The sequence below is a fragment of the Pseudopodoces humilis genome, chromosome 16, assembly GCF_049639895.1.
Source record: "Pseudopodoces humilis isolate 2021_Gansu_Grassland_sample_001 chromosome 16, ASM4963989v1, whole genome shotgun sequence".
Lineage (NCBI taxonomy): Eukaryota > Metazoa > Chordata > Aves > Passeriformes > Paridae > Pseudopodoces > Pseudopodoces humilis.
In genome coordinates, this window is record NC_142215.1 from 17,322,325 (window position 1) to 17,348,897 (window position 26,573).

The following is a 26,573-nucleotide window of genomic DNA, read 5'->3' on the forward strand; positions in this document are numbered from 1 at the left end:
GTAAGTACCATGTGAAACAACTTTAAATGAAGGGGAACAGGCTGTTAACTGGAGAAGAATGATGTGACTTCAGGAAGGTTTTTCATTTGTCTGAAGAGTGTGAATTAGACATGAATAATGCTGTATGTCTGATGTTACTAGCAGCAGTGGCTGAAAACTAGAATGTTATGTTATTTTCAGATCTGCTTATCTTTCTTTTTCCTGTCACCAAAGCTGTCTGCCAACACCAGTCTGCTTGTTTTTCTTTTCAATCAAATCAGACTTTATTTGTCTCCTGGTTTGTCTAAGAATACATAAGTTCCATACTGTTGGGGGAGGGAAGGTTGTACCAACCCATTTCCTTTTTCTTTTATAATACTGGAAATTGTATCATTGTATGCTCTTTCACACAAAACCTGAACCAACTTGGACTTATAAAGGTAAATGTCCACAGGATGACACTAAAGGTGAAAATCAAAGAAAATTCTTGCTAAAATTAGCTTTTACCTCTGGGTTTCTGATTTCAGATTGTTTACAGAAGAATACAGTTCTGTTGGAAATGAAAGTATCTCATTACTTTCCATTATTAGTTACACATGAATGAAATAAAAGCTTTTTAGGTTGTACTTCCTTTTACCTCCTTTTTCTGCCACAGTATGACACAGCTGCAGCCTTTCCTTGCCAAATACTCTACATAGAGCAGCATTTTACTTTCTAGGGTAATTATGGTAGCAGTTAGCTCCTTTTAATTCAAGAATAATGTCCTCCATCTGAAAGAATTAGTCTAATGGTGAGACTCTGACCACTGGAAACTTTCAAAACAGAATTTTAGTTCCTTCACCCACATCTTTAAATGATATCCTTATACAAGATATACCAGTTAGGTGGTAAAGTAGTCTCTTATTTTCGGGGGGAAAAAAGAAACTGCTAATCAGGTTGCTTAAATTTCTGGAAGATTTTAATAAGCTTCTTTAAAATAAAATCAGCAATGCAATTTTTGCAGTCAAATAACACAGCGTGCTAAGAACTTTTTGACTTTATTCCTATGGGAAGAGAGTATCTTCATACCTGCTGTAAACCTCTGACAGTAGCCTGAGATTTCTTCTGAAGTTACCAGGCTCCCCTGGAAGAAAGCTGGAGAAGTTTGTGCTTGAACATCCATGGAATCAAACAGGGCAAGCAGCTTTGCTGGGTGCTGCAAAGATCAGCCTTTGACATGCAAGCTCTGTCCTACAGCCAAGTCATCCTGTGCATGCACTAATGGTAACAGATAAAATTCCTACACAAGTAGTATCTTGTTCTAAATGTGGGAGACGTACACATTGTCAGACTGTTTTTACCTGTGTGGAGTTTCCATTAGTGTTAGTGGGCTGCTATAAGAATACATGAGCAGATTTAGAAGCTTTACATAAGGTTAGTTAAGATAATCTTTATGGAGGAGGCCATTATTCTTCTGAATCACTGTTCCCTTTCAGAACTATTTTGAAATAACTTGTAACAGAGTGATCCTTTTTAGGTAAATGTAGCAAAGCTGCCATCCGTCAAAACTGTTGGAATCGGTATTCAAATCTGCAGTGGAAGAGGGGTCTAACTGCATCTATTAGTTAACAGTTGATTTGTATATAATAATTAAAAAGCCTAGCTGTTCATTGCTCACCAGTCTAACTTGCAGTGAGTCTTTAGTTGGCTTAGTTACATGATTTCTTTCTGTTTTGCATAAATATTTCCCTTTTGGGCTTATGCATTTTTTCTCTATTTGTTTATAACTCAGCCATTTCTATTTAGTGCTTTTGAAGCAGATTCAGCAGAGTGAAATGGTGTTTTCCTTTGTGAAGTTTCTGTTGATCACAGTGAGATCTACTAGAGTTTGGAGAGATTTGATCTGCCTCTTTAATGACAACACCTGCTTAATGACCTTGCAGAGGCCTTTTAAGTTGCTGTCTCTTCAGGATTTTATGAAGTTCTTGTCCCTAACTTCCTTTTACTTGCTTACTCATTTATATTTCTTTATGTGTATACATGTGCTTATTACATTTTCAGGCCTCCAATTGAAGGTGGTGTTTCAGAAGTTGAGATTATTTCCCAACAAGTGGAAGAAGAGACCAAAAGCATTGCCCCTGTGCAGCTTGTTAATTTTGCTTATCGAGATCTACCTTTAGCTGCACTTGATCTGTCTGTAGCTGGGTCCCAGCTTCTGTCAAATTTGGATGAGGAGTACCAAAGAGAAGGGTAAGTACAAAGGGCAGATTTTTGTTGTGTCATTTTAGATTACAGGAATTTCACAGCCTGTAAAAACAGGAAACCTTAAGTTGGAGAAGTGCAGCCAGTTGTCCTTAAACTCTGTGTAAAATCATTGTCACAGGATGGAGGAGAACTTTTCTAATATCACTAATCTGGGTTGGTTATGGCTGTTTATCATTTTAAGTGGTTCATAGCTACTGTTTGACCACAGTCTGGAAGCTTTTTCTCGGGAATAACCAGATTAAATACCTGGCCTCTCAGACAAGCAGAATGGTCTGGTAGAAGCTCCTTGAGAAAGGTGTTCAGGGTGATGAGAGTTGGCTGCCATGATTTTTGTACATAACTGTACATCTCCTGACTGAGAGATACCTGGTACAGCTAATTCCAGGACAGATAGTGTACTTGTTACTCAGTAATTTGAATTGTGTAGTTTGCTAATGTGAGAATGTTGTCTTTGTACATTATCAAAGTATATACACACTGCTCATGTTTCATAGAACTGTGGTTCCAGGTTTATTGCAACAAAAGATCATAATCAGTTCATAGCATCTGCCCAAACATAGCCCAATGTCAGATAATGTAGCATTGTTGTCCTACAGGACATTAGAAGTCATCCTTATCCCTGGTTCAGGCTTGAAGTAGCTGTAGGTGGACTGCTGTACTAAATTCTTTATGAAAGATTTGGGTCAACTGGAGAGAATCCAGAGGAAGGCAGTGAGAATGATTAGAGGCTCAGAAAACCTGCTGTGGAGTACTGATTGAAATAACTGTGTTTCACATGAAGAAGAGACTTTGAGGGAAGCTTCTAAGAGAGTTCAATGAGGAAGGGACCAGCCCATTCTTGATCTCCATGAGGAGCAGAAGAGCTTGAATTGCAGCAGGGAGTAGTGAGGGCAGCAAAGTGTTGGGGGGGAGACGGCTGCTTCATGTGGGAAGACTGGGGATAGAGGTACAATTGCTGGATGTCTTCAGGAAGATGCATTTGTCAGGAATGCTAACCACTGTATTTAACTGTATTTAACATCCCTCAGGACAGAGATGGGGTGAGCACTGGTGCCAGCTCTCCCTGTTTCTGTGCCTGCTATTCCCTGGGTGTCACACCGAACACAGACCTACTCCACTGTCAGTAAGGTCCAGGGAGAGCACTTCCCTGTAAGCCATATAGAACGCTTACTGCTGAAGACTTTAAAAAGCTTTATATAAGCCTCCATTTATTAACAACTCATCCACATAGTGCGTTTTAACCTGTGCTCTGTAATTAGCAGAGACCTGCTTTATCTCAGCTCAGCAGGTATTCTGTGTGGTACTCAGGAAGCAAGATGTGGGGGAAGGCTCTTGCCTTTAATTTCTTTCCAGATTGGACTTTATAAGACTTCTCCAAAAAGTTGTTACTCCAGACAAGGGGAAATACATTTCGAGTGGGTTATGTAAGTATGGTACAACTGTAAAAATACCCTGCATAGCAAAAGAGGCACTTGAAAATTAATTTGAGTATGCAGGTGTAACCCTCAGGCTATTTTGGTGCTGAGTCAATACCAGTTTAGTTCAAAATATGCATTTTTATAGATTTTTATGATCTGAAACTCAATTCTTCGCTGTGCCAAAGGGCACAGGTCTCTCACTGTAACCATTAGAGCAGCTCTGCAGTCTTAAGCATGGAAATAGGCTTGTCATTCTTTTCCTCAGCAGAGATCTCTCCCTTCACTCAGACTTCTTTTGTGGCTTTGTCAGTCTGAATGGAAATAAGCAGGTGCCCTCCACACCTCCTAGCTGTAGAGTACATTCTCTGAAGAAAATTCAGAGCTTAAGTTGGACATCCCAATGCATTTTGGCTGAGTGTGTTCAGCTGCCTTGTGGGAATGGTGGCTTCTTCCTTTCAGAAGCATCCACGAAAACTGATGCCCTGAGAAATTTAGGAGCAGAGCTTGGCTTCAGAAGCCCAGTAGCAAAGTAAAATTCTATCCCTGTGCCACTTCCTGGCTAGGCTGACTCCATGTGTTAGCACCTGCATGTATTCTGTGGGGCTCTGATGTTCTAGGTCTGCAGCTGATCTAGACAACCTGGAGTTGTTCTAATTGCAAGGCTCTGGCACGTGCCTGTGCTTGGACAAGACTGGGTGGTACAAGCTGCATCACTCCACAGCCTAGTTGGACAACGTAATTAATTGTCCACAGTCAATAGTTCCTGCTTACTCTGGGCATTCACCAGTAAGTCTCCATTTCCTTGCATGGAGCAGCAGGAGGGACATCAGACGAGAGATGAAGGAGAGGGCAAGGAAGGAGTCTTCTGATTTAATGGTTTAGTTGTGTACACCCCAAGGTGCACACACGGTTTTCCTCTACCTTTCCTTCTTTAAAGCTACAATGTGCTCAGGGTCCAAGCACAAATTTGACCTGGTTGCTACCTAGGAGAGCTTTTTGTTTTATCTGAGGGAATGTTTCTCTTAACAAAACTGATATTAATAGGCAGTTGGGAATAGGTGGGTCATAACCTTTGTTGTGTGCCTGGAAACTCTCAGATGGTGTCACATGAGCTACCCCTCACACAAGAAAAGAAAAAAATGAGAAGGAAAAGGAAAAAGAAAGAAAGTTATGATCTGTCTTTAACTTGTTAGACAGACCATATGTAAGCTGACATTCCTGTGGCTTTAACACTGGAATAAAAGTCTTTGTGTAGTTTGATAGGTCTTTGCCTTTTCACATCAAATTCTCAGGACAGTCAGTTCCTGTTTGTTGGTGTTGTTGAAGGAATTTTGTGGACACTTTGAGCTGGTTTTGTCAGACATTTAGATAACAGTGCTGATCCTGTGCTAAGCAACAAAGAAAGGACTGCAGATTAGAGGCACATTCAGCCTGCTTGTGATGTACACCTGTAAGTAGTGAAAGTATAATCAGGCAAGAAAAACCTTTCTGCTCTACCTGAAACCCTCAAACAAAACATAAAATGTGCTGTCCTGAATTTACTGGAGAGGCTGTGGCTGTATTGAACTCAGTTTGTGTGAAAAGAGTATGCCAACATTTATTCAAGGAGGCTAATCACCCAGAAAGGTGAGATGATTTTTCAAATGTTAACACTGCTTTAAATGCCACTCTTATGTTGTTTTTTTTTTTCCAATGAAGTATTCTGTTTTTCAAAAAATAGTTTCTCTCTTCTGCTTTTTTTACATCACGTCCAATAGAAGTGATGGAGAATAGCAGAAAATTTGACAACATGCAGCAATTAATACATGGATAAAGAAAAGCTCTCCTTACTATATTCTTTGTAAATTCCAGTTAATAGGTATCCATCACAATAAATTATAAAAAAAATTGCAGATAGCTGCACTACAGAATGTATTTTATTATGTGAATATGCAGATAGACAATGAGTCTTTCTCTTGATAAAGATCTGTTTATTTGGGTTGAAAAACAAGGGGGGAGAGATGTGTGCCAACTTTTCAATTATTTGTTGTATTTGTTTTAAATTGCAGCTCTTGAGTTTTAATGTTAAACATTTGAAACATTAAGGTATTTTCAAATACTGTGTTTTACATCAAAAGCTGTAAAGTTTGAGAGTTCACAGAGTTAAATGTGATTCATTTGACATTAGCTGTAAAATAGTCATGCTGTTGTAATTTAATAATTTATGATGATCTGTTCATAGCCTTAGATTTGTTTGGTCACAGCTAGAAAGGGCGCTAAATAGTGAGAATATTGGAAAAAAGAAAACCATGAGGAGAGAGAGCAAAAGGAAGGGATACCAAACTGAGTAGAGAATTACAGAGATGCAGAAATTAACACAGAAAGGAGTTGTGAGCTCTCATTTTAAACTGGTTGCAAGACTTTTCTGATGAATGTATTCACCTACCTTGGGAAAAAAGGATGTCTGTTTCTTCAGTCTGTCTTCTCTAATAGTACCAAGTAGGTGCTATTATTTTGCTTTTCAGATTCAGTTTTCAGATATTACTTTTGATTTTTTGTGGAATTTTACTTGTGCTTTGTACAAAACTTAAAGGCTCTTTATCTAAAAGAGCTTGACTAGATCAAGGTCTCACATTTCTCTTGTTTCTGCTTTTCTTGCCTTTATCTGGTGGCATAATTAAAAGTAGTCAGTTTTCTGAAAAGTTTTATGCACCTTTGCAGATCTTGGATCTGGAATAATAGTGAATAATGAGGTCCAAGCCCAAGATAAAGTGCAAAGGTTTTGGAGGCCACAACTATTTCATGTAGCAAGCTAACTCCTATTTACAAAAGTGAGTTGTAATTTAGTTGTAGCTGCCAGTCATAGTGTCCAGAAAGATGGTGCAAAATCCTAAGAGGAGGATACAGTGAATGAGACTGTAGTGCTGATCTGTTCTTTGTGCAGTACTTTATCACTGCTGCTCTCAGTGCTGTGGTCCAAAGCAGACCTGCACTGCAGCAGAGAAAAGGAGCATTCAGCTCAACAGAACCTCTGAGGTGCCCAGCTCCTCAGTGGAGAAAACATGAAATTCTGGGCTGTGTTGCAGAGGTGTTCAGTGATTTAGAAATTTCTGTTTCTGTACACAGACTTTTTAAGTGTTTCTCTTGGTAAATTTTGTTTTCCAGAGTAGCTCATTACTGTGTTTATCCCAATACCTCAGTGCTTTGAGTGTATCTTCCCCCATGTCTTTTTATCAATTGGTAAAGAGAGCTGTACTGTAAGTAAGACGAAGAATTAATTTTCTAGGTCAGCAATTTTAAGAGTTTTTCTGTTTGGAGATATTTCTGGTTTTTTCCAACAGAACTTGTTTCTCCTAGGTAGATTTTGAGGATAGAAATGTAGCATTTGTAGCCCACAGATCACTGTTTGCAAAGGTCCTTTTTGGAGACTGGAAATGACATGAGTCTAATTTGTCTGGCTTTACACTGGAATTAGTTGTCTGAATTGGGGAAGATATGGCTTGGGGCAAAAATTGAAATATGGATAAGCCATAGGAGAAAGGGGAAATGTGGGAAGGAGGAATATTTGTCTGGAAGGCAGGTCTGTAAAAAAAACAGCTAAATGCTGAGCAACTTTTAGATCTAGCATTAGATTTAGCATTTAGAATCAAATTAGATCTTAGGATTGCTTAGGAAAAAGAGCAGAGAATAAAAGAGAGGCCATTGTTGTGCATCTCTATATATCGAAGCTTTGCCCGAATCTTGAACATGAGTGCAGTTCTGATCCCTGTCAGAAAGAATATGGTAGATATAAAAGAACTGGAAAAGAATCAAAGAAAAAGAGTGATCAAAGATGTGATATGTCTTCCATTAGAGATTACTATATGTAAACTAGGACTCTGCAGTCTGGAAAAGAGAAGGTTGACGGAGATTTGGCTGATACTACAAAGTCTGTGACACTGAGAGGTTAAAATAGATTTGACACCCAGACACCCCCTCCCAATACAGTCTGTAAGGTACATTAATAGGTTAAGGCCCAGTTCCAAAGAAACAAAAAGTGTTTGCTTGTGGCACAGAGGGCAGTAGATGCCTGAAGCTACTTTCAGAAGAACGTGTGGCTGAGAGTAGCTTATCCCCACAAGGGGAGGTTGAACAAGTTTGGGGAAGAGAAATTCATTGAAGGTTACTAAGTACAACCTGAGAAAACACATCTGTCTCAGGAAGTGACCAAATGGAAAAGAGTGGGTGAGAATATTAAGGAGAAGGATTGATGCTTGCTGTGTTCTCAGTCATCTTGAGGCATCTGCTCATGGCCACTGAGCAGGAGACAGGATACCAAGCCTTTGTTCAGTATGTTTTAGTATGGCTGTTCTTATGTTTCTTAAAGGGAGTTTTTGAGCTGATGTTATATTCCACTAAAGATGCTAGTATAAAAAGGAAAAACCTAACGAGCAATTTTCTAGTGAGAGGAGTCAAAGGCCAGGTAATCACAGGATGTCTGTGGTGCACACAGACAAATGGTGTGGTACACACCTGTAAAAAAAACACAAATGATCCTAGAAAGCTTCAAGTACTTCAAATAGAGCTGGGAAGCATTCATGTAGTTAATGAAGCTTATTCCAAAATATTTTCTACTGCTCCAGTTGTCTGTATTCACATGCAGAGGAGGCTGCTAGGATAGTTACAGAAATTGAGTGTCTGTTCTACAAAAATAATGGGCTTTAATTGAATTGCACACGTGGCTGCCATTACTGTGTGTAATGCATCATGGACAAAATGCCAACTAGGAAAAAGATCTAATCAACCTAAAGAATAATATTGGCACAGGAATGAGTGTGTATAAATTGGCCATGGGTGAGTTTGGGGAGAAAAGCAGGGGAATCTCTCTTGCCATTTGAGAAGCTGAATTTTGCAGGAGTCTTCCAAGAAGTGCAGTGAGGTTTGAAATAGTACAAGTTTTAGGGGGAAAAAAGATGAGAGTGTTGTCAATAGTTAAAGTTCTGTAGTTAAACCAGGCTTGTAGAAGTCCAGAAAAGAAGTGCATAGCTCTGTGTGTTCCATGGAGTTCCTGCTCCAGGCCTCCAGCTGCTCCCTGCAGCCTGCTGTGACACTCTGCTGTTGGCTTAGGCAGATTTTGTATTGTTATTTAGCCTGTGTTCCTGTCACTTCCTGACCATGGCCTTCTGCTCCTTCAGATAGCAATTTGGATTTCATCCATCCTTCTGTTTTCTGATCATAACCATCTTGTGAGGTGCAAACACTTGCTGTTTAGCCAAGAGAAAGAGAAAAAAAGACAGTGTAAGGTATAACGCAGATTTTGGGGTATTTGTTTACAAGACCAGAAAATAGAAACAGTGACAGCTGTTAACAGCTTGAAAAAAACTGTTTGTAGTGGTTCCTTACCAGATGAATATGTTCAACCTTTCCCAGTTTTGCCTTATGTTCTTTTTTTTCCAAGCTGTTTATTAGTAAGACTAACAGGATGATGACAGATTGGCTTTGCACAAAGCCATGTGTGAAAGTATCTTTAAAAAAAAATTACCCTGGGTAAAATTCAACTAAATATATTTTAATGTCTCAGAACAAAACCTTACAGCTCAATGTCACCAACAATTAAAATTTTCCTGCACCAGTACATTTATTTACTTCATCCAGGCATTGCAAGAAAGGTAAATGTTATTTCTGTTGTAGAGACAAAGTAGCTGAAATACCTGATGAACCTGTTCAAAGTCATGCAGGAAAGTTTTCCAAAGTCACACATATCTGTGAATTCAAGCAAACACAGTCAGGACACCAAGAGAATGTGTGCTTATTTGAACAGAATAGGGGATGTTTTTACTAGTTTGTGGGGTTTTGGTGGCTTTGGTTTTATGTTTGGTTTGGGGTTTCTTGTCTGAAGGGAGGGAAAAAGGTCTTTTATTGGTCCACTGTTAGTATGAAATCCCTTCATTAATTTATGAGCTTTGTAAGTTATATTTTGGTTTGTTGGGTTTTTTGAAAATTCTGTGTAGCTGACTTTCTAGTCTGAGCTTAAAATTTTAAGTGTAGCTTTGCAGTGTCACAGGTGAAATGGCCAGAATTTGGAAGGTAAGTTCAAACCCATGCCACTTCTGGTAGGGGCTTGTTTTTCTCCAAAACCAGATTTCTCATCTGTTCAATGAATAAATGAACCCTTGCACATCAGAGGGGAGAGAGAGAGAGACTACTCTGCTAAAACAGGTTTCACGGTTCCAGAGGTGAGGTTTGAGTGTCAGGAGTCAGGGTGGTTGTTAACAAGGCACCCTGCAGACAGGGGTGTGCAGGTGCTGATCATTGTCCATCCACGTGTTACCAAACTCACCTTGGTGTAGCAAGTTAGGATACAGAACTGAAGGTGGTTCTCCAGTGCTTAAATTTCAAATCCTTTTGTGTCTTTGCAATCAATTTATATATTTTATGAGTGTGGTACAGGTGGAAATGTGCACGTGAGCTGTACTTGACTTCTTCAGTTGATTGCTTTTTCAATTGTAAACTGGTAGTTTCATTCAGAATCTTTTTAGAATTGATGTTATTAATATTGAATAATAATACTAAACAGACAGAATAATCCCATGTTATTTAGACTATAAATAATTAACAGCTTGAGTAATAATTATCATGGTTATAGGTATTGTATGCCAAGTATTACAGTTGGTTTATTCTTACTAGTACATACTGGAAAATCTTGATTATGCAGAGCTTTTAGAGAGACAGGTGCTTTGGCCCTCTATGATTCTGTGAATGGGAGAAGCTGCCCTGCAGTATTAAAATACTGGCATAATGTGTCTTTTGGAAAAAGGAAACTAAATGTAAGCAGAAACCAGAGTTAAATCCTGTTCTGTTTAAACAGAGCCACCCCCCCTTGTTGTTAGAAATATCCAAAAAAGCCCCAACCCTAAGCCCAAAATCATAGTTGCATTAAAAACAAGTTACTGTTTGGAGATGATGTAAAATAAAATCCATTAAAAGATCTAGTTGGCAAAACGACCGTATCCCAGTGTCTTTTTTTTTGCCCTATGTTTTAACACAACATATATGAAATCTAGTATATTCTGTATTCAGGCTGGAGCTATAACAAAGTTTAACCTAAGGGCAATTTGCTGATAGCAACACTTGTCAAATCTTCTGTGAAGCTTTGAGAGTCAATTGAGGAGGTTTTTGACAGTCAGGCAATCAGGCAATCTGACTACAAGTGTTGTTGATATGCTTAATTCTGAGAAGCTGCTCAAAAGTGTCGAGTCTCTGAGCACTGCTTTGTGAGTATGTGAGAGAACATTCTGTGATGTTTTTCCAAGTGTTTGATTATAATGTGAGTTATTGAGTCTAGAGCTGTTTATTAGGAATTGATCAGTATCACTGTATCTTCTCGAACACCACTGATTTCTGTGTAGTGATATTTTAGTCAGACAGTGAGGTTGCTGCACCACACTTGCAGCTTTTTAAACCCTGGTTAATAAATCACGTCAGCTTTTCATTACCTAATGTGTATTTACGGTGCTTTGAAAATCTGTAGTGGCAGGCAACCATCCCATCCAAACGTTTTGAGGTGAGCCAGTACAGGAACCTTGCAGAGCACTGTTGAGATATGATGTGGTACTGCATCAAAGTGATACTTAGGGGGAGGAGTTAGGAGAACAGGATCAGGATGGGCTTTATGATTCTTAAGTCCATGCAACTCTTATTCCTATTACCAACACTCCTAAAAGAAAAACAAAAAGAAAAAAGTTTTAGCAACCCTCTTGTAATTGCATTAGCACAACACTAATGCAACATTTACTGCTTTATCACCTTCCCCCGAGAGTTCTGGTCCTCAGAACTTGGCCTCCTCACAGCTTCCTGCATCCTGCCTAAACCTTGTTTTTCCTCTGAATAAAGGTGACTTCATCCAAACCAGGTTTGGTGTGTGCTGTCCCCCAAACTCTGGCAAGGTAATTCTTGGCCTGATCCACAAACAGATTGATAAGAGTTGGACAAATAGCCAAGCAAGAGAGCTTTGGCCAGAGGCTTGACACTAGCCAGGCTGCTTACCTTTGCTAGTATGAAGTGTAGCTGTGGAGTCACTGAGCTGCTTCTTTGGTGTTTTCCAGATTCCTATTGTTCTTTTTCATGGTATCATGGACAGACTGTTGCAACCCAAATTTGGCAGTCCTTGTCAGATCTGTCGCATAGAGCAGGGATAAAGGTGCATGACGAGAAAATTCAGTAGCAGAGAAATCATTTTTAAGAAGTCATTATCTTCTAAATAGCAGAGTCCTGCTGTGCCTTGGTACTCACTGATATGTGAATGCAACATGTGTGTCAAAATAAGAGCACGTGAGAACCTGCGAAACAGGAAGAAAGCAGAAATGTGTGTGTGATAATTAGGACTGCATGACTCAGTACACTGAAGGCACTTGTACACCAGTGCACTCCAGATCTGGGGAGATCCCAGGCTGAAGGTTTTTCTTACATGTCTCTTGGTAAAGAAACCAGTGAAAGTGAACTTTGCAAAGCGTTTGTGCATTATTGCTGAGAGTATCCATAATGGCAGAACTTAGAATTTTGAGTTCACTGCTCTTTAGCTCTTTTCCTTTTTCACTACTTCTTCTTTTCTTTTCTTGTTTTTCCCTTAATTTTATTTCCTTAGATCTAACTGGCTAAAACCGTGCTGTGGGAGACGAGCAGCTGTGTGGCAGGTATTTTTGCTCAGTGCAAGTCTCAACAGTTTCCTGGTAGCCTGTGTAGTATTGGTGGTGATTCTTCTGACTCTGGAACTCCTAATAGATATAAAGCTTCTCCAGTGTGAGTAGGAGGATTTTTTTTTTTGATTTTTTTTTAATTATTATTTTTGCTTCTTAATTTTTAAAATTTTTATTAAATAAAGGCTTAACTTGCTGGGAGGTTTTTGAAGGGGGAGGATGTTGGGGATGGTTTTTCCCTACCATTTAAATGATTACCAGGCTAGGTAAGAAATGTGTTCTTGTGGAATCCTGGTATAGTGAAGTCAGTCTCTTCTTTATTATTCTGACCAAAGCTAGATCAAATAACAAATTCAGTACAGGACAAATTTTCAAAGGATAGCAGCAGAGTGTACATGCAGAGATTCACAATGTGTTGTCATTAGTACTTGAAAAGCTCTGTCCTTTACAGGCATATTACATATGTACAGAAGAAAAGTCTGTGCAACCTTAATCTCTGATACCCATCACATCTGGATAGACAAAAGTGATGAGCATACAAAAATAAATAGGGTACTTGGTGTTAACCTCTTACTAATTTACTTCTGCTTGAGTGGATAGGAATTGAAATTACAGCCTTCTAGCTTTTAATGCACTGAAATGAGACATATTTTCATTCTACTTTGCTAACACACTGTGAGTGAAATAATGGCTTAAATGGAGTTTTGATTTATCTGAATTCACTCTACACAGGTTCCACAATAGAAATTTTAATGCTGCTGTTTTGCTTCTTATTTCATCGTTTTCCCCCTACTCTTCTTTTCCTCCATTCCACCCCTTTTTTTTTTTTGACTTTTATGATACAAAGCTGACAAGACCAGAAACACCACCTAAGCTTTTTCCTAAGCTAAATGTTGAGGAGCAGCCTCTAGTATCTCCATGCAATCTCAGGTGTGTTGAAATGGCAGCTGGGGTTCAGACAATCCCATAAATGCAGGAGTACATAGTACAAAAGAGTGTCTGGTGTCTCCTGTGGCAGCTTTAAACTGAGCAAGCCAAATTTTTATTCTTCTGAAGTCCTTCTACTGTTGCAATTTGTCAATTGATCGTAGTGGAGTAAAGATTCAGGTATTGCAGTTGTATTAAGATGACTTTAAGGGACTTCATTGATATATGCAGGCATTTCTTAAACTCTGTAAGATTAATAAATGAATGTGTCATTCCATGCTATTGCTCCCCATTTCCACCCATCTGTCCATACTGCACACACTGTTCAGGGCATGGCCACTCTGTTACAGCTGTTACTTTCTCTGCTCTCTGGTCACTCACCAATTTTGGATGAGGAAGTCCAGGATTTGGACAAGTCTGCCACTTTCAAAAAAGTCAGGAATGCTAACTGTGGCCTGTCACATCTTTCTGTTTATGTAGAGAATTTTCGCTCCTTTTGTAGAGACAAAGGGTTTTAAAGACTGTTGATTTCTCTGAGTTTTAGCAGTTTTGGTTACTCTCCTCTGGAAGCAGCGAGTTTCTCACCATTTATTTTCTGAAGAACCCTCTGAAGAATGCTTTACTTTAGGAATCATTGCTCCCCCATGTGTCTGGTGCATGTGACACTGCTGAAAGCTCTGCATCTTACACCTTGTGCATGACCTGCAGGCGTTGGGTTGAGCCAGGTGACTTCACTGTTCAGTGGCCCCTGCCTGCATGGATTTGCTCAGGACACATTCTACTTGTATTAATGATTTACAGTTGAACTAATGAATCTTGCCATGAGGCTTTTTACCTTTGCCAAATTTGAATACCTTCTGTCTTGTTTTAAATCGGATAAAGGCTGTCTCAGTGAGGCTGATCTAAGTATTCCAGTTGTGCCTTGTAAGGGATGTCTGTCACTTTAATGTTTTGAAAAGCCATTAGCCCATAACAATGTTTATCAAAATTGCAATTACTATTTTAAAAGGTCCCTTATTCTTTATAAAACCAAGCAGTACATTAGGATACCTTTCAGCACATCACTGCCAGTTCTGTCCATAATAATAACTGCTAATCCATGCTATAGACTGTAATTACTTAGGAAGGCTCCCTTTATTAAAAGAAAGCCAAACCAACCAAAAAACCCAAAAAACAAAAAACCAAACCAAAACAAACCCAGAACAAAAGAAACCTGATGTTTTAGAGTATAGTTTTTCTCTCCTGATTTCAGTGTAGTCTTTGGTTGCATGATGCACTTCTCCCACACATAAAGCTGTTGGTTTCAGAGGTGGACACCGCATTTGTGAACTGTAGGTCACACACGTGGAGAGGTCAGAGACCTGTTAGGGTATTTTAGCACAAAACATATTCATACCAGAATTAGAAATCCCAGAAAGCAAGGGACATATAATACAGGTCTTTTGTTTTAGGTCTCTGTTCTGTAATCATTTTTTTTTTAAGTCTGTCTTCAAAGCTCCTCGCACACGATAACAAAATAACATCCCAGTGCCTCAGAAGTACAGACCGTGCTATCCATTCCTCATCTCCAGCAGTTTTGGGGAAAAGGAGCTCAGAAAACGGTGTTAGTACTGCCCTCGTTCTGCAGCCAGGTGCACGTGTAGAAGGCAGCAGCCCTTGCTGCCAGCTCTGTCCTGCAGAGCCCCGCAGAGGCTGCAGCAGCGCCTCGGTAACGCGGGGGTCAGGGCTTGCCAACAGCATCACACACACCCCTGCAGTGTGTACTGCTAGGAAACCGGCTACAACATCCACCGAGAGCAAGTGCTGCTGCTCACAGCTGCTGTGCTGCTCGCTCAGGGTTTCTCAGGATGAGTTTTCGTCCCAAATTCGTGGTTGCTGTGTCTTTTTTTTGTCGCTAGGGGGCAGCTGGAGCCTTGGATGTCAGTCGAGCCCTGTTGGAAAAGCTGCGTGCCCGTTCTTCACTGCCCAATAGATATAGTGCCTTAGTAAACTTTATTATATTGTATTTTGCCCATTTGTTTCACCTTTAAGTAGTTCCTCTGCTGCAGCGCAGCAAATTCTCTCATCAAGCCCCAAAAGAGCTTCAGTAGTGGGAGTTCCAGTGGTAGGGCATACTCAGTTTTATTTGTATCATGATTTCTTCTTATATCCTTCTTGTCTGCTTCCCATATTAATCGATTCTGATTTTAAAATAAAATTCTTCATTTAGTGTGTGTGCTGTATGTTCTTGGGGCACAGTTAAGTCTACCACAGCCCTGCACCTCTATGCACACAGCCATTACACAGTCATTCTCTGACACTGCAAGACTGTGCAGACTGCTTTGGTCTGGCTGCTGTGGGGGTGGTAGACTCACAAATATCCTGAGGGGAAGAGAGAATGTTTGCTCTTCATTCCCTTAGTCCAAACTTGGGAGCATGTGGAAATAGGAATTGCTAGCAGTTCTGTTAGGGGGGACCCTGTCAACTTTCTGCATTTTTCTGTCAGCATGAAATGTATTTTGAAGCCCATTTTGAGCACTATTTTTTAAGCCCCTGCTCCAGACAAATACTGATCAGCTGTGCTGAATTGTCAAAGACTGAACACAAGGAATAATGTGGGGATAGTAGAGCATTCTGTTTCCTGAGTCCTAGATCTGCATTTTTAGGTACACAGGAATTAGTTATACATCCCGTACTAAAGCAGCACGTGGGGTGAGAACACAGAGCAGTGGCAGAGCATCAAAGACCTCATCTGTGTCTGCCATTGCTTTCCAGCAGCAGGATCTGTTAAAGCTCCAGTGAAGAACTCCTAACATGGTGAATGAGGTTGAGCAGCTGCCAAGGTTGGAGTTCCATGTCCATTGCATCCCATCCTCTTTGTGGTACTTCCATTGCAAAAATCTAAGAAAGCAAGCTTTACCATATGTAACTTGAGGCAGTACTGACTATGCTAAACCTAAGTTGCACTCTGCTACTTTAATGATCCTTCGTGTGTTATATTAATTGCAGTTTCAAGTGCTTCCCAGTTCGCAGGAGTAATTCACTGGATCAGCCTAGTCATTCTCTCTGTTTTCTTTTCAGAGGTATGTATAATGAAAGTCTTTCACCACAATATAGAGCTGCAAAGTATTTTTATGTTGTCACTGGAATTAGCAAGAATTTTACAGTAGTTTGACTGTAAATAATGTAGCACAGTGTATTTTAAGGAAAAAAAGCAAAAGTGTATTGTTGCTGCTTCTACTTAGCAAACTAAAAAATGTTATTTAGATTAGCACTGTGTGTCAGTTGCTTAAAATTGGTAAGGAAACATGGAAGGGAAGATACTGCCTTACAAATTATGATTGGAAAGCTTCAGAAAGAAATAATAATCTCTGAATCTGCAGACACTGGACCAGGATAGTTTGATCCATTTGTTATCAGTGTTACGGGGTATAAAGTATAGGATTATGATGAAGATATATTCTTCAGGAATAAAGATCCATAGGAGTTTTATATAAAAAGGTCTGTTTTGAGAATAGAGTTGTCTCCTCTCACAATTTATTAAAGTAGTTTATATATTCCAGGTTGCTGCATATAGACCTAGTCAGAGAATGAAACAAATGGTGAATTTCTTTGCCAAAATGTGTGTGAATGTATGTACTGGAAAAGGCTCTAGTCATGATGTAAAAAAAGACAAAACAGGGATAATCTGCCTTTCTGAGCTTTCAGTTTTGTTCCAGAGAGAAGTCATTGGAACTGAGACATTTAGACTGCTCCTGAAATATTCCAAAATACTTTTATTGGTATTTTTCAGGTTGTAATATGTTACTTGTCACAAAAACAAGTTTTATGTTTGTTAGATTGGAAGACAGCTTGGACTTAAAGACTTTAAAATATTTTTTCTGGTTCTGTAGGAGAAAATATAATCCAGAAAGGTTTGTTAATGACTTAATTCTATAGCAAATTTAGGTAGTTACAAGGTGATGGTTACAAAAAAACAATAATCAAAAAACAAAGCTGTGATATCTGCAAATGATTTATTTGGATCACTTGAATTCATACTCATGATATATGATTGGTAATTTCCATGGTGCTTCTGATGAAATACATTTACATGTATAATTTTGTATTTCTCAGCAGGGATTTTTAGCTGGTGTTGTCAGTGGGTGCTTTCTGAAAGGGTTGTTTGATGGCAGGCAGGATTCTCACACTGCCCTGCATCCCAGCCCTCTGCACTTGCACAAATAGGTCCCATTACTGGCCCCATCCTTTGACAGTGGCGGTGGGCTGTAGGTTACATGTAAGATGACTGAAAATAATCCAGACAATTAAAAGAACTTGCAGTCTTTCCTTTGTGAATTGCACATCCTAATTCCCAAAGACTCATGTTTGCTACGTGATGTCTATTCCCTTTAAAGAAATACTTTCCTCTCCCCACCAGAATCTTTCCTCTTTGGGGATTAGCGCCCTGGAGCTCCCTGTAATCCTGAGCTTCCCAACAGGATCAGCTTGTAACTGCTGTTAGCAGCATGGCTGCACAACCATGCTCACCTGACCCCTTTACTTTCTGAAGCTGTTTTCACCAAAAGCCTCTTCTGTGCTGCTCATTTCCCCACTGCTGGACTGGAGCCTGCAGTTCTGTTCTGATTCCCTTGCACCACCAGCACTCTGCTCATACCTGTGCTCACACCTTGCTCCTGTGTCCCTCCCTGAGTGCACAGCTCTTGTTGGGGGTGTTGGTGGCACTGCAGACACATCCTTGAGGCTGGGGCTCATCTGGCTCAAGGAAGGAATCGGTTGTGTCAGTTCTACTGGGACAGGGTACCCTCCAAAGTGGATGAACTAGTTCAGAAGTATTTTGCAGGAAAAGAGTAACAGAAATGTTTTACAGAGCCAAAACAGGTTCCCGGACTCACCATCCTCATTTTGGATCTGTGTTGGCTTTTCTGTCTTTATTATTATTTGGAACTACTTTGTCTACTTGTTGTTCTCACTTATAAACTCACTTCATTATCTACTTCTGTCTTCCAAAGTAGCTTCCTTCACCTGTTTGATTATGGTTTGAATTTAGATCAAAGGAAAATGAGGCCACAAGACAGCCATGTGCGGTGCATGGACCAGGGTAGATTTTTGGATATGGATTAATTTGGCAGCTCAGAGACAGAGGTGGCTCCACAGAGCATCTGGATGTGCTTCAGAGACCACCAGTCTGGGAAAGAGTTCAGGTGTACCTTTCCTGCTGGTTTGCTTATGCCAGGTTGAGTTCATGTTGAATTGCGTCTTAAGAAAGGAAAAACAGAGGGTATCATTTTCTGTCATACTTTTTTTTTTTCCCCAAGAGATTACAAAATACTACAAAAATTGCAAGTGGCTTTTTTTTTTCATTCATCTTATTTACTCCTTTGGTCTCTTCAGGGGATTTTTTTTTTCCCCCACTGATTCCCATACCATGAGTCAGCTGTCTTTGAGATCATTTCTTGAGGAGATCATGTGTTACAGTGAGATTTTGCAGTCTGTGGCTGTTCATGCCAGGATGATATTTCAGAGTTGAGCAGGTTTAATTATTTTACCTTGATATAACATGTAACTGCTGAGAATTGATGAGTCCCTCAGTCATTGTTTTTCAACTCAAAGCAAGGATTCAAGATTTCTGGTGTTCAAAAAAGGTTGTTTCCAAAGCAGAGTACCCTCTTCTAAATTTGGATGTTTACTGTTTATTCTGTAATTTGGTTCTCATTAGTTGTAAATATGGATACACAATTCTTCAGAAAGGCCTCAGCTTAAAGAACAAAGTTGTAGAAAACTTGTTAAGACCCATAAAACTTTCAGCACAAAATTGGAGTGTTTTGGAAGAATACGACTGATTCAAGGTGGTGCTCTCAAAACATTGCAAGTAATGTGGAGTATTTGTTTGCAATTGCAAGTTGCATTGAAGTTAAACAGGCACTGGCTTTCTGCTTGGTTAGAATGAGGGGACTAAACATGCCAGCAGCTGGCAAATGCCACCAGAACAGCTGCCAGCAGAGCTGAGTAGCTGCTCTTGCAGTATCTTCCTGCTTTCCCTAGCCTTGTCTTACAGCCACAAACCTTAAAGGCACTTTGTTCATTTTATACTCTGTCACTGTCTGTGACTTTCCAGCATTAAAATATCTATATTCAAATGGAGTGCACATCAGCTTTGTTTGCTTTTTTTCAAGTATTTGAACAGGATTTACTAGTGGTTTCTCTCTGTTTACATACATCACCATGATTTGTCTGTGCACCAAATGTTACCCAGATGTTAAGGCAGAAGAGAAGAGGGAGGCACTGGGTGGGAATCCCAGTATCAGCAGCAAGGCAAGGCCGGGGTTGCACCCTCTCGAGGGGACAAATTCAGCCTTGGTATTAGTTAGCTGAGAAAAGGAAAATGGGGAATGCCAGAGCTTTGGTAAGTGGACTGAAGTCTGCTCTTAACAGTTGTATCCCATTGCCACAAGTACGTGGTTCTGTGTTTGTTGTTCAGTTCTGCTTTTCCACTAGGACTGATGAGACTGTGTGCAAGAATGGAGTTCCTTGATATTGGCTGTTTGCATTTCTCTGTGTGCTTCAGGCAGCCCAGCACTCAGGCACTCTGCTGAAGGGAAGCGCTTAAGGGTTTTCCTGGGAGGAACCAAGTCTTGTGTACTCAAAGTCAGGCTAGCACTGAATCACAGATTTTTTCTGGCATCTGTGTCCCAAGAAATGAGCTCTCAAATTGAGTAGAGTAAGTCTGGGCTCCCAGCTGAGAAAAAAATCTGTTTCATTAGCTATGGCTCACAGGAGGAAAAAACTCCAAGGCTTTCCTCATCCTATATGTTTAAAGGGAGCGTTCATAGTAACCTACCACTTTTCTGCTTGTTAATAGCAACCCTTGAAAGGAGTGAAAGCTCCAATGGGAGACTGCTGTTAAGGTTCTGTTAAAAAAGAAAAACATCCTAAATGGCAAAACTAAGTAAAAATGTCTTTCCCTTAACAAATTCATAATTTATATTAGAGAAACTCAGTTATGTTACTTTTGTTGTATTATTTGTGAGCTTCAAAGAGCTGAGCAGAAAGATAATAATCATCTATTAATCTTCTGTAAGCTGGGGTTTCTCTTCTGTGTGTTTACTTTTATTCCATGTACACACAACTTTTCTCATGGTGCATAAATGCACTTCATTTCTGTATGTTTTGTTTTTTAAATGGATTGAGTAGCGGTGTCTAGGAACAAAGATAAAGATTTTATGTATTAATATGATCTATAAAGGCAAATTTAGGCTTTTTTCTTTGCTAGTGTGTATAAAATAAATTTTAATACACTGGGAAATTTCTTAACTAAGCAATTTTCTGGCTTCACAAGAAGTAGTTACCATGGAAAATAGTCCTGTAAAGTTCTGGGAATCTAGCTGGACATCTGCCTGAAATGCCAGTCTGCCCATTTAATTTCCAATAGTACACCTAACTTACAGTGTGCTCTGTCAGTGCTTCATCTATGCTTTCATCTCTTGATGGTGGCAGTGCAGAACGTCCTACACCACGTTTCAGAGAGAAGTTAGTGCTTGTATGACTATGCCCAGAGGGAACTTGTGATGCAGGGCTGCCTTAGCCCAGTTCCTTGGCCACTGTGGATGTGTGGTAGAGTCTCTGCTGAGCTATTCCTGTGCCTTAGAAGCCCTTGGAAATCAATACAGAATTGCCAGTTGAAAACTCATTGGTTTTACCCATATGCTAAGAATAAAGATTGTGAGAGTATTGGGAGAACATAAGAAGAAATAGAAGTGCATTTGGGTATGTGATGTCCTGGTAGTATTAGCGAGAGAGAACACAGTGTGTGTCTGTTCATGGCACCAGGCTTTGGCAGGGAATGATTTCTGTGGCACCACGAGCTTGATGGAGCCCCAGCAGTTCCAGAGTGCAGGACATGGGGTGGGTTGTATTGGATAATGGTGTGTGGGGTCTGTAGTTTCAGAGCTTTGGTAAAAGAGAAGCTCTGTCAGGAGGGTGCCTGTGCCCTGGAAACAAAAGGATGTGTTGGTTTAAGCATGCCAGCATGTTCCTCTGGGCTCTGGTGGGCCTGAGCACAGCATGTACTGGGACAGCTCAATAGCTCAATACCAGCACACCAGGAGATGGCAATAGGATTCTCTTCAAAGGACTCAATGAGCTAAGGCCTCTGTGGAGTGAACCAGATGAGAGGGGTTATAAATTACAGATTGGGTACAAGGTGTTCTGGAGAGCTTTCAATAAGTATTTGGTCTTATATGTCCGAAAAGCCAAAAGCTTAATCTGCAGAGTTTCTGGAGCCTCTGTAAGATATAGATCAGTTCTGCGGCAAAGGGAGAAAGGATGGAAGAGGCTGGAACAGATTTTCTTCTTTCTTTCTTTCCTTTCTCCTGCACAATCCCTACCCCATCCTGAAATGCAGAGTTGCTCTCCTGTGCCTCGTGCTGCTGGGCCAGCTTCCCCTCTTCTGCTGCCTCCTGGAGATTTCTTCCCACTACAGAGGGATTTGATGCAGTGACTCACTGAGTAGTAAATTGTATATTAACTGTGCAAGCAGAAAAGTACTTAAAATTACCTATGTACTGTGCAGTCAGCTGACAAATGCAGATTGTGGGAATTCACACAGCTGGCTCAGCAAAGGACTTTGCCAAGTTTCCCTACAAAATTAGAGAGAGAACCTGCAGCATCACACAGTTCATCATAAACTTCACTGCAGGCAGTTAATGTCATGCAAACAAATGTGTGTCACCAGGAGACTTTGTCAATTTTGTAATTGAGTTTCTGTCTGAAAAATGGTTTAAAATTTTATCTGGGTTTACTTCGGCTTAAAGAAGTTTACAGAACTGTTCACTCATTTGCCTTTTATTAGTGCACTGGACAGACTTCTACATAATAAATTAGCTTTTAGGAGAAGAAAATGTATTTCTGATATAACTAAAAAATATATGTGTTAAGGACTTTCTAATTAAAATATTTCTAGTCAAAAAACATTAAAGCTTTATTTTTCAAGTACAAAAAACCAAGCTGGCAGTACTTTCCTTTAACAGGAAAGTGCTCACACTGATACTTAATGTGTTTTTTTTTTTCAAATCTGTATTCAGAAATGCAGAATGCCTGTGGTGTAATGCAAAACTCTGTGTGTGCATTTGCTACATGCCTGCACATCAGTAGGAAACAGCTATGCTGAAAATGCTATTCCAGTTTTTCCCTTTTTCTTCTAGATTCTTGTACTTAAAAATGGTAGAGTTGTGACTAACCTTGGTTTTGTCTGTGATTAATGTTTTACAGTTGCAATTCTCTTTTAATTCAAATGCATCTTTCGGTTTGGTCCTTGAACAGTAGGTAGGAAGTTTCCTGGGTTATTAATTTCTGTCTCTGTTTTTGCAGATTCTGCTATAGGTCCTCATTTTTAATAAATTCTGTGCAGAGACAGTATACAATCAAATGCAATATATATGTATTTGTCTGAAATATATTTTTGATTGCTTTGGAAAAAATAATAAAATGTTACATATAAGAAATACCAATGCTTTCATTTGCAGTCAAAGTATTTATTATACTGAGCAATCAAGGAGATGCCCAGTACAGTCCAAATTTCTTTGGTTCGACCTCTTCTGGACGAGAGCTGTGGCAGCAGCAGTGGATGTTCTCTCTGCCATGGACACACAGAGGTAGAGTGGGGACAGCCAGGGCTGGTTTGGAGCTGTGCTGGCCCAGGGGCACCTCAGTGGCCAAGCTGGGGCTCAGTTGGGTCACCAAGGACAGACTGCCTTGCCTGGCTCTTGGCACTTCAGTGGTGATGGGGTTTTTTAAAAGGGACAGTGCTGGTGCACAGCTTGAAGAGCTTCCATACAGAATAAATGCTTTTAAAGCTTACCCCCAGTTGTGCCCAGCTGGTTCTGAAGGGTGCACCTCTGGGATGGGAGGCTTCTTTATCCCAACCTTACACTCACCTTCCTGCAGTGTCTGCTCTAGCTGAGAGCTGAACTCCAAGGTGCTGATCATCTGGGCATGCCTTACTGGACACCAACACCCAATCCTGCGTTAAATGTCTGCCAAGTAGACTTCCAGTCACTGCTGGCTTGTGCTGATTCACAGCAGCAGAATGGTAATGAAAACATTTGTGTTAGCTTCTAGCCCTTGGAACTGCTCACACCAATTAACATCGCAGTAGCACAGTCTGATTTAAACACTGCAGTCAGGAATTAAACAGGCAGGAAGGAACATCCTTTTTGCATTCCCTCACCATTATGATGTTAAATCATATTTAGAGTTGTGAGGTGGTGTTTCAGTTTCCTTCATGCAAATATGCCTCATTTTAATGAAAATACCTTTGTGCACACTTGTCCAAAGGAAGACTTTCACCCTCTGTTTCTCTGAAGGTGTGAAGTGCTCATCCATCCTGTAGTAGTTGCTCATTGATGTGGCATTTCATAAATACTGCCTAAGCATAGCAGAGCATGAGCTGTGCTCTCAGCAGGGTGGCTGTAGGAAAGGTGCTGCCCCAAGCTTTATAGAAGGCTCTGCTTGTCCTCATGTGTTTCCCCATGGCTGCCTGCTGTGGAACCTGTGTGGACCCCAGGTACAGCTGTGCTGATGGGCTCACAAGTAACTTGTACTTCAGCATTTTGTGCAGCTCCTTGGTGGGGAGAGAGGGAGATGCTGGCAGAGGAGTTGGGATGCTTTTGCCTGGCAGAATTCAGCTCAGGAGCTGAGCTGAGGCTGCAGGAGTGCCTTGGCTGGTCAGCAGTACATGTACTTGCACCTTGTGGCTATGTGACATCACATCATGCAGGCCAGTTTGGGGTTATTGAGGGACTTGAGCATCTGCTCTTGTGCATCTTCCTGCACAAAATAAATAAACCTTGGGGTTATAGGTTATTATGGAAAGAGCCTTGCTCCTACTCTGCATTTTTAAAGTGCTTTGGAAGTACAGTGTTTTTAGGAGTACAGACTGGCACTGTTGACAGATCTTGCTGTCTGTGTAGAGTATCATTGTTTTTTGTAGAGGAAAGAGGATGCTGCATTTTGTCTTCTGGCTCATGCCTCCCTTTCTCAACCAGCCTTGGCTTGTGCCTTTGTATACCCCATTTCTGAGAGGTGTTGGCTGGTTCACTTTCCTGCTCCTTGGTGCTGTGGGGCTGGGCTCTGGAAGCACCATCTACCCCACAGCATTTTCTCCTTGGGCAAAGCAGGGGTAAGTGCTGTTATCCAGGTTTGCAGTGGCAGGAGAACAGAGCACAGTCATCCCAGGCCAGCTGAGGCAATTTGGCTTGTGGGGGCTGGCAAAACCACACATAGGAACACTACTGAACAATTCAGTGTTGTTCTGCAGTTAGGTACTGCTGGTATGTTTGGCATAAATTCAGAGTTGCTTGGGATTAAATATTTGTATTTGTAATGAAGAGGAGATACATGTATTCATCAGAGTCGCTTTTTTCTGTACAATTCTGGCCATGGGCACCCCTCACATGTAGGCCTGCTGAACACTTAAGTCGTTATGCTGCTCTCTAATGGAGAAAGTAACAATTTGGTGATCTTTGTAAGGCTCCCTGCTGCAGGTAGACTCCTCATGTCTGGCAAAATCTGACCTTGTTATTGCTGTTGGCAGGAAACATCCCTACCAATTCATCTTTTATGTGAGTTCAATATCAATCACAAGTTGACTGATGGATTTTTTTTATTTTTTTTTTATTGTGTCTTCTGAAAGCCAAATTAAAAATTAGGAAAGGTGTCATTGGATTTTTTAATGGGAATTCACCATTGGTTCATTCTATGTTCTTTCTTTATTCCTCTTTTTTAGCTGTTGAATCTAACTTCTAAATAGTTCAATCAGTGGTTTATTCTCAAAACTAGACAGCTATTAGTTTTTTCCAAACATAAACTCTCAGCAATTTCTTTCAGAAAAATATTTTTTTGTAATTAGTTTCTTCTTTCTTACTAAATACTAATTTATATAAAACCAGCACAGCTACTGATTGTTGTTTTGTTTCATAGAGAGGGATCAGAGAGATATTTTTCTCCTTTATACCATGACTTTCTGGGATCTTATAATAAAGCAACCGCCTTTGATTCCAGTGAAGAGCATCTGCTCTTCAGGCTGATGAAATGTACCTTTAGGCATCAGGACAGGGCATCTTCTCTTAGAAAATCAGTAAGCACTGGCATATCAAAGATGGCCAGAAAAGAGAATTTTTCCCCACTCTGACTGAGGGGGCCCCGTGGTGGATCTTACATAGGCTTGGGTCAGGAGGGTGGAGAGGGTTGGTAATCTAAACTACACAAATCTGAAAGCAAAATTTTAAGAAGATGGAAAGACTGATGAGCTTGGAACTTGTTTGTGGAGGCTTTAGTAAGTCAATATAGTGGTTGGGAATCAATATCTGCTTTTTTAATATAGAAATTGAGTTATTTCTAGAACCTGATTGTTATTTAGAAGAAATGTACAGTGCTTAAATAAGACAGAAAATTATTCCCTAAATAGGTAAAGGACTAAATGTTTCTCTAAGACTGCAATAACATTCATAATCTTTTTTCCCCCCTAATCTATTTTACTAGACTATTTTGAGGATTGTGGTGCTTGGCATATGGGATTACATTGAAAACAAAATAGAGGTAAGCTCTCTCTTGGTACTGTTTTCCAGGCAGCCCCAGTAAGACCATGAAGAACTGGTTTGTTATTAACCTGGTGCAATACAGTATCTTTTAAGGCAGATAAATACACACAATCTTCTCATTATGTGCATTATCCATAGCTGAGTGATGCAGTCCCTTTTTCCATGAGAGACTCAGAAGATTGCATTGTTTGAAAATATTTTATTAAGGGAGGGATTTTGGCCTTCTTGCTTTTTCTGTGCCTTTTGTTGTTAGAGCTGTGCTGGTCTAACTGATGATGCTGCTAGCCTGAAATGTAAAAATTGTTACCTGAGTTTTATATCCCCATTGCCATAATTGAGTTGAAATTAGTTGAGTTAGTTGAAAAATTGCATGTAGTTTCCTGGTAGTAAATACTAGTTTGGCAAAAATCCCCATTTTTGTTGTGAAATTGTTTTGATAAATGCTGTAATTAGTACATCAGATTAGAAATTTGGTAGAATGTGTGTACTCTTGTAGAGAAAGAAAAGGAAATTCATGTTATATTGTTGTTATATATATATATCATGTATATATTATTGTTATAAACAATAGACAATCCCAATCTGAGCAGAAATCTGGAGATGGGTTAAATTAAAAGCTCTTTCTTGATACTGCCTCATAAACCACTACTGTGCAGGAAGAACCAGAAGACAATCTGGGTGTTCTTGGAGCTTAGGCAATCTAGACTTGCATATTTTCGTAATGAAGTTGTAAACATTTTGACTTGTTTTGCTCAAAAAATGAAACAAAACTT

At 40.0% G+C, this 26,573-nt stretch overlaps 1 protein-coding gene across 4 annotated transcripts in view; it reads left to right on the forward strand.

Annotated features, from left to right (window-relative positions):
- TMEM266 (transmembrane protein 266) overlaps nt 1-26,573 on the forward strand; it is an 85,784-nt gene that overhangs the window by 28,331 nt on the left and 30,880 nt on the right. For all 4 annotated transcript variants that reach the window (XM_088063366.1, XM_005521398.3, XM_088063367.1 and 1 more), the window contains 4 exons: nt 2,020-2,208; nt 12,244-12,398; nt 16,211-16,284; nt 25,742-25,798. In XM_088063366.1, the coding sequence (XP_087919492.1) occupies nt 2,020-2,208; nt 12,244-12,398; nt 16,211-16,284; nt 25,742-25,798 (475 nt within the window). The remainder of the gene's footprint in view (nt 1-2,019; nt 2,209-12,243; nt 12,399-16,210; nt 16,285-25,741; nt 25,799-26,573) is intronic.